Source organism: Phaethon lepturus, unplaced genomic scaffold, assembly GCF_000687285.1.
Source record: "Phaethon lepturus isolate BGI_N335 unplaced genomic scaffold, ASM68728v1 Scaffold43507, whole genome shotgun sequence".
Taxonomy (NCBI): domain Eukaryota; kingdom Metazoa; phylum Chordata; class Aves; order Phaethontiformes; family Phaethontidae; genus Phaethon; species Phaethon lepturus.
This window is the reverse complement of record NW_010550558.1, coordinates 5,149-13,275: the sequence shown is the minus strand read 5'-3', so window position 1 is coordinate 13,275 and position 8,127 is coordinate 5,149. Positions and strand designations below refer to the sequence as shown.

Genomic DNA, 8,127 nt, shown 5'->3' with positions numbered 1-8,127 from the left:
GCCGCAAATAATTTACAGCGACGGGACAGTGCCCGTGTCTGCGCACACACGAACCTGTACATGCTTTCACAAAGGGATACTCTATGACGTATTCAAGGCTTTGCAAAAAATAAAACTCTGCAAAGATCTAAAATCTAACCGGCATAAACACCTTCAAGAAGAATTAAGAAGCCCCTCTCCGACTGCAATGCCTGTAACTCCAGCTCACCTATGTCAAGGTGCCACAACCCTATAGAGCTTAACGATGCAGGTGCAAGGAACATTTGAGATAATTTGGCCTGTTATGGAGAGACTGCACAGTTTTCTGGCGATAACTGACGTTATAAGTATAAAAGGGAGCGCTCGGTGTCTTCTGCGTTACTAACACTAGATGGCACATGTTCTACTTTTTTAGGAACAATGCTTTCTGGTTTATAAAGGTTACCTTGGTCAACTGACCAAATTTCTGGCGCAGAGTCTTCACCCATACAGGCTTCCGAGAATGTTTCTATTTTGGACCAATTATGGTCTTTTTTGGTTGTAAGATCTATTAAGAAACTTCTCCAGTGAGCATTCCGGTCATGAATCTAGGGGAAAAAAAAAAAAGGGAGGAAAAACAGTTAAATCTGATTTTTTTCTAACAACAACTTAACTAAGATTTAATCCACTGCAAAATCAAATAGTATCAGGGTTGAGTCTGTGATACTGTGCTCAAATGCAAAAAGCTGAACTCTGAAACACAAGAGCTGTATTGCCAAGTCCGCACTGATTTTCTGGCTCTGCTGTCAGGGAACACTTCCGCAAGAAGCTAGAGTTTTAACACACAGGCAAACATTAACTTAAAAACTTGTAATTGGAAAAAAAAAACAACCTTATGTTCTCTGTCTTAGCAGTCACTTCAAGGACCCGAAGGTCTCTGCAAACAGCTAAGCTCAGTGATCAATCTTTTGGCATAACGCAATGCTGGAAACACGCAAAATCATATTCATCTACAACACAAAGATGTTATAAACCATCACGTTACGGCCTCTGTGTAAGAGGCTTAAGAGACTGCAGAGATTGTAGTAATATAAAATGCAGTACCATTTCTTCTTTTAAGAAAAGGATTCAATCAGTAACAAGCATTTTAAATAACCACTAAGATTAGATTTTCCTTTTGAAGACACTACAATGAGTTGGGAGATGACTGGTTTGACAGCCAGTAGTGGGAGCTGCGGTGCTGTTGGATGGAGGAAAGTTCTGCACGCTTCAGAAATATATTTGTAAAAGCTGCGTGTAGAAGGTAGATCAGTCCCCCAACCCTAATATTCATTCTTCCGAAAATTTTTAAAAATAAAGATCAGAACTTAAGCACCAATGCGAACCCTCTAAGCCAAGAAACTTCTCTCAGTAGTTAAATGTCACCACTACAGTCTGCCTGCCACAAAGACGCCCAAGGGGCAGCGTACCGACACGTGTCTGCGCAAGGTGGACATGTCTGTGAAGGTTCTCTCGCAAGCTCTGCACTTGTACGGCTTTTCCCCGGTGTGAATGCGCTGGTGGCGCCGCAGAGCGCCCTGTTGGGTGAACGTTTTCCCGCACTGCTCGCAGAAATACGGACGGGTCTCTAAGAACACACAAAAAGAAAAAAACAAAACAGGAAGCATAGAGTTAGAAGGCAGGTTCTTTCAGCCTTGATTTCAGCAGACAAAAATTTAGAAAAAGAATTTTGAAAAGATCAATATTGATGAAGGAGCAATACGTAGGTGATTTGGGGCCCTGGTTTATATGACAAGTTTCTTGACTGCAAGGGAAAGGCTGAGAACAGCTCCCTGATCTTGCAAGGGGAACAGAAGCAACTACAGCCACTCTCTGCTCCAGCATCCTTCAGCAGCACAAAACAGGCCTCAGTCTTCCGGAGAAGCATCATCTGATACGATACAAGATGATATTGTGCCCTGCTTAACAAGCCACGATCTGTATGAGCCCTGCTTCTCCTCATCACCAAATTCAAGGACTTGGGTCTGGAATAAAACGTCACCACCAAACTGGAAAGTACTTCAGAACCAAGCTTCCAGTGCCATTTATCTTCCCAGCCCCGGTGAGTTTGTTTCGTTACCTGCATGGACGTTGCTGTGCTGGGCTAGCGATGCTCTCAGTCCGAACGTCTTCCCGCAAACCTCACACTTGTAGGGCTTAGCACCCATGTGGCATCGTTTATGGCATTTTAAATATTCATTGGTGGCAAAATGTTTTCCACACACATCGCATTTAAAAAGGCGCTCTCCTGAGCAAAGAGAAGACGACATTGTGAATTCTTGCAGCAGAATTTTCTGCTTCACAGTTGGTTTTCAAATGTCTTTATCCCTCTTTTTAAAGAAGGAACTTTAATGTTCCTTCCTGGTACTTGAAGTCTCTTCTATAAGAGTTACAAATACAACTGTACATCTCTTTCAAAACCCAACTAGCCCTTATCTAGCAGTATAAAGGGAGGAACCAAACGGAAGGAACCGAAGTATTTAATGCCTACCTGTGTGGGTCCTTTTGTGGCCAGTGAGTTTGCCTTTATCAGCAAAGCAAGCCCCACAGTCCTCACAAATATATGGCTTTTCCCCTGTATGGGACCTAAACGGAGCAAAACACAAAAGACTATTAATAAATTAGCTCTTGTAGTGCGTTCTTAAAATAATGTATTTGAAATTACATTCAACACAATACAGGCAGCATACTTTATTTTTTAAATGAAGTGGAAAAAATACATTCTGCTCAGTCAGGAAATAAGAGTGTTTGCCAGTATAGGTGCTACACTAAAGCTCCAAAATTCCCATTTAAGGTTTACCTTTTCCTCACTCTCTGGCCCTACAAAGTCCACCTTCCTTTCACAAGTTATAGCTCGTAGTATAAGCATCGGAAGGGAGAAAGCAGGGAAGGTGACGAGCTGCTGCTGGGCTAGAGACTGAAAGTGCATCCAGATTGTCACCAGCAGCAGAACTCTTGGGACATTGTGGGCCACATTCTTGGCTTCTGCACTCCCTCAGCCTCATGTTCTCTGGCCTGCAAACTTTAACTGGCAGGATATTCCCATTTTTAAGACAAAAGGCACTAAGGAAAGTCAGGCAAGCAGTATTTCTGAACGCATGCTGGACATCTGATTTTAAACTAGTTCAAATCAGAGAAAGTCTGAGCCTAATGTTTGGTCTTAACATTGCGCTGACTTCCCTTACTCCAACCTAAATAGTATGATGTGCAAAAAAACATGCATAGTTGTGAGTTGTTGGGCAAAATGCTGCAAGTGGGAGACAGCCAGTTACCCAACACAAACCCCATGAGTCACTGTTTTGTTGCAGTCATACCGCATCTTACACGTAGCGCAGTTCTGCTGTGTTTCAGCTGATGCAGATTATCTAGACATTTCAGATGTTTTGCTGGTCCTGAATCAGTATACCTCACAGTTTTTTATATCACTGCAAGAACACCCAGCAGACAGAAGAGAGCCACTGTCCCCATTGTATGGGTCCGCAGTCTCTAGCAATGGGATTTCTCTCACCTCGTTTAGCCCTCCAACAGTTAACCTCGTATTAACCTCCTAAGCATCTGCTATGCTCCCTGTTTGGAGAAAGATGGGAAATTCCATGGGATGATTCACCCTCTCCTGGGAGGGGACACATTTAATGTAGACACCACCAGAGAGCAATTCATCCAGTCTAGCTCCAATGACTCCAGAGGGAGCCCAGATGAGAAGTCCAGCTTTTGTATTGCATACAAGAAACTAAATCCCACACTGAACGACTTGCTCAGAGTGATAAAGAGTGAGCAGGGATCAGCATCTGTATCTCTGAGGCGCTTGACTAAGTCTTCAGCCTATGCTACTTTTCATCAGTGAAGGCCACCACCTTATTCTGAAGACTGTCTCAAATGACTGGCTTTTGCTTACAAATACGGATAGAGCACCCGTTTCAAAAGCCGTACTAAAACTGATGCAATGGCCAGCTGCAAACAAAGCCTTTAGGTACAAGAATTAATCACAGACACTACAGAAGGAATTATATCCCAGCGTTCCTCTTACAAAGACATACAAGGAGAACGACTCAGAACTGGGAAGTCAGAAGAGGAAAAAGAAGTGCTGAAGTATGCTGTGCATGCAGGGAGTGGTAAATGGGAAAAGCAGTAGCGTAGGCTGACCTGGTGTGAATCTTAAGTTGTGATGGCTGAGCAAATTTTGAATGGCAAATGCCACATTCATAAGGTTTTTCTCCTGTGTGTGTCCGCATATGAAACACTAGCGCTGTTCGGGAGCTGAGGATCTTCCCGCAGACAGAGCAGAGAGGGCGTTTGACTCTGCCTTCGTGCTTCCGCATATAATGTGTCCTCACATCTCTCTTTCTTTTAAAAGCAGCATTGCAAAGGGTGCAGGCAAACTGCCTTTCTTCAGTGTGGACACATGCTCGATGCTCCTTCCAGCTGTTGTAACTAGCAAATGACTTGCTGCAGATGTCACACTGATAGACTTTACCAGGCAAGCACTGATGGACATCTCTGCAGTGATCCACATACTTCTTCCGGGAAACAAACTGCTCGTTACACTTATCGCATGTTATTACATAGGCAGATTTCTTATTCATCCCACTTTTATTTACCTTCTTCATTTTAAACTCTTCACCTGCCTTCTCATTAGAGTATTCATCATCCTCATAGTCCTCCTCAGTACAGACCTCCTCGTTATCTCTACTATCTTCAACTTCTGAATACTCCACTTCATAATCTACCTCCTCCTCTCCCTTCACACTCATTTCACCTTCATTCCCTTCTTCACTCATTTTTTCACTTCTTGCTTCACCTTCCTTGTATTTCCGCTTCCGTTCTTCTTGCTCATTGCTACAGTCTGCTTCAGTAACAGATGAACCCTCAGGTTCTTCCTCACAACTTGTGGCCTCTTCATGCCTTGTACGCTTCCATCGTTCAGCCTCTGCTGTCCCATCCCACATCTCTCTGTCAGTATCTTTGTCACAGCTTGTTGCATTTGGTCTATGCACAGGCGGAACTACCATCCAATAGACAGGCCTAAGTTTCCTCCCTTGCCCAGACTCATGGATTTTTCTGTTAAAACAAACAAACAACAGAGCACAATTTCAGTAGGTTTAATTGTTTCAAATTCAGACATGTTTGCCTCAGAGGAAGTGTTGTTTCCTTCTAATTGTTCTTCACACCATTTAAGAAATTAACAGCATGTTTGGAGAGCCGGGAACAGGGAAATTTTGTGTAGAGTTGGACCAGTTAAAGAAAATTAAAAAATCTCAGTTCATCAAGGATGGTCCCTCTCACGTATAAATATTTGCCACTTGACTGGTAACACAGGATGGGCTGTAAATTTTCCTCCAAGGCCATGATGGACAGGATAAGAAATTAGGGACTTGAAACAAGGGAAATACAGATTAAATGCCTATATGGAAACACAAAGCCAGACCTCCTTGTAAGCCATCAATTGCAGTGGTTAACTCTACTTATCACTACTCAGTGCGTGGAACAAGCTACATCGTTACACTCACAACATCTGGAATGCTTTTTCTGCTACTGGACTGAACTACAAACATATTTTGACATTTTGTAAAAGGGAAGCTGAGATCCAGTAGAAAACCACCTACCTCCTGTACCACGCAGGCAGGGGTACGGCAACGTTTGACCTGTACAGTGGCTTTTGCAGTTCTAGAAACTACTGTGCAACTTCAACATCTTTTTTTTGGTTGGGCAGGGGTTAATAAGCCTATCTGGAAGCTCATGCTATCCAGCAAAACAGCACACAGGACATTTGGCCCACGAAAACCATACTAAAAAGCACCACACTGCCCTGATGCAATGAAATGGGCATTTTCTTGTGCCTTTTAAACAGATGCCAATTCTTTTCAGGCTCCTGTTTACAAACCCAAATCTGAGGCTTTCAAAATCATGCAAGAGATCTGGTTGCATAAGTCCCCTTTGACTCAGAGGGGAACGTTCGCCTAAACTCCCAGTCTGCGAGACCTCAATCCAGTAATCTGGACTAAAAGCTTGATGAGGTCAATGGAAAAAATCTGTGCCGATTTCACCACACTTCTGATCAGATCCAAGGAATTCTGGAACTAAAGCAGCAAGGACTTTAAGAACACTTTCATCCTGGCACCCAGAGAGAAAACACATTTTCCTGCACGCACACGGACACAGACGCACAGAGAATGCTGTACCTTACATGGGTATTGTAAGCAGACCTCTGAGCAAAGCTGGCGGAGCAGCGGTCGCATTTATAAGGTTTCTCCCCCGTGTGTGTTCGTATGTGGACTGTCAGACCACACTTGGAACTGATGACTTTGTCGCAGTACGGGCAGGCCTGGGGATCCCGCTTCTTCTCATGCACCCTGCGGATATGGTCGTTAATGTCCTTCCGGCACTTAAATCTCTTGTTGCAAAACACGCAGAAGAAGCCCCGCTCATCACTGTGAACGGTGAGGCGGTGCTGCCGGAGGTTCTGGTGAGTGGAGAAGAGCTGCTCACACGCGTGGCAGCTGTACTTGACAGCCAAATTAACGTCATGCTTGAGCTCCATGTGCAACCGGTACTGCTTGAGAACACGGAACGATTCGTTGCACTTCTCGCATGCAAGCTGCGGCAAGACTTTTGCGACATGCCGTGGTGATTTCCTACGTTCAGTTTTACTGGCAAATTTTGAAATTAAACTGCTTTCATCTTCCCACTGCTCAGGCAGTGCGTTCCCAATTACTACAGAGGCTTCCTTTGACTCAGTCTGACTTAGGAGAGAATGACTATTCTCATTTTCCAGCCTAACAATATCCATACTGAGTCTTTTTCTGGTATCTGTCTTGTTACACTTCAGTAGCTTCGCTGTCCTGGATTTTGGTTCTGGAAAAGCAGTGTCCTCTTGCTCCAGACTTGCTGGCTGGCCTTCAATGAGTTCGTAGCCAGCCAGCAACTTTTTATGTTTTTGCCTATCCCAAAGTTTCCTCTGCACAGGTATTGCCATGACTTGGGAAGAGTTACTCAGCTTGCCATCCTCCTCTTGCTGGATGTGAGTCCACTGTGGCCCACCGTTTTCACACAGCTGACCTTTCAGATGGAGGCTCAAATCTAAACCCTTCCTGCCCTCTGCTTTCACCTCTTCACAAATGTCAAGCAAATCCTTGCATTCAAGTCTTTCGGCTATTTCTTTCATCCGTTGCAGTTTCTCTGCTTCAATCTCCACTTCCGCAGTGTAAACAAACTCCAGAAAGGAGGTGAACTCTTCTGTGTAAATGTCCTGCAGAGTCACCGTGCAATTCTTGGTGTCCAGCATCTCATCATGCAGGAAAAGCCCCTTGAAATAATTGCTGGAAGCTGCTAAGACAGCCTTGTGAACCAGAAACTCCTCCTGAATCCCGAGATGTTGTGTGTGAACTGTCACATCACAGAGGTGACCGAACTGGTACAGAGAATGCAGTGCCCTCAGGAGGTTAGGAGCAGCAACCTTGGATTTCATTAGAATTTTCTTTTTCTCCATCCTGCCAGAAAAACAGATAAAAGGTTGAATGCTTGCTTTCCCTCTTCCACTAGCTCTCTTTTCATTCATATACGACATCAATCACTTCAGAAAAAACTCAGTGGAGACCCATGTCCTAATTCCTACTTTACAAGATGTGGTAAAGACCTTGAAGTTATGTCTATCAACACAACTGTCATCAGCAAACACACTGGGTTTATTACAGTCACAGATTTAGATTTACACTCTAGGATAACCCTTCAGAGCAAATATTCTGTAGCACAGATGGTAACAGTAATGAAACACAAGTAACATAATTGGCCCATCTTAATAATAAAACATTCTTCATACAAGCACTTTTCAACAGCAGAGGTCACAAGAATTTACAGTGGAAACAAGCATCTTTCTCCACCCGTCTGGTACCAACAGGGGAACTGAAGCACAGCAAGTCACTTCACTTCCGATTATTTCCAGGCTGGTGTTGAAGCAGAGCCTGTGTTTTCACAATCCCGCACCAGGCTCCACTCACTGCACCAGGCAGCCCCTTGTGCCAAAGCAGAGGGATAAATTTTTGGATTTGGTTCAGTTTTGTTTCTGTTTTTTCCCCCCCATATAAACAATCAGACCTAAGGGTTAACAATGATAGTTAGTAAGCTTCTATTGCA

The 8,127-nt window shown here is 43.9% G+C and overlaps 1 protein-coding gene across 1 annotated transcript; it reads right to left on the bottom strand.

Annotated features, from left to right (window-relative positions):
• Nucleotides 1-424: 424 nt before the first annotated feature.
• Nucleotides 425-7,483, bottom strand: LOC104623488 (GDNF-inducible zinc finger protein 1-like; the record flags this gene model as incomplete). Its single annotated transcript, XM_010290589.1, has 6 exons — nucleotides 6,177-7,483; nucleotides 4,141-5,055; nucleotides 2,489-2,583; nucleotides 2,078-2,245; nucleotides 1,428-1,585; nucleotides 425-566 (listed from the first exon to the last, which is right to left on the bottom strand). Coding segments are annotated over exons 1-6 (2,785 nt in total), but the record flags the coding sequence as incomplete, so codon positions are not given.
• Between the last annotated feature and the right edge of the window lie 644 nt (nucleotides 7,484-8,127).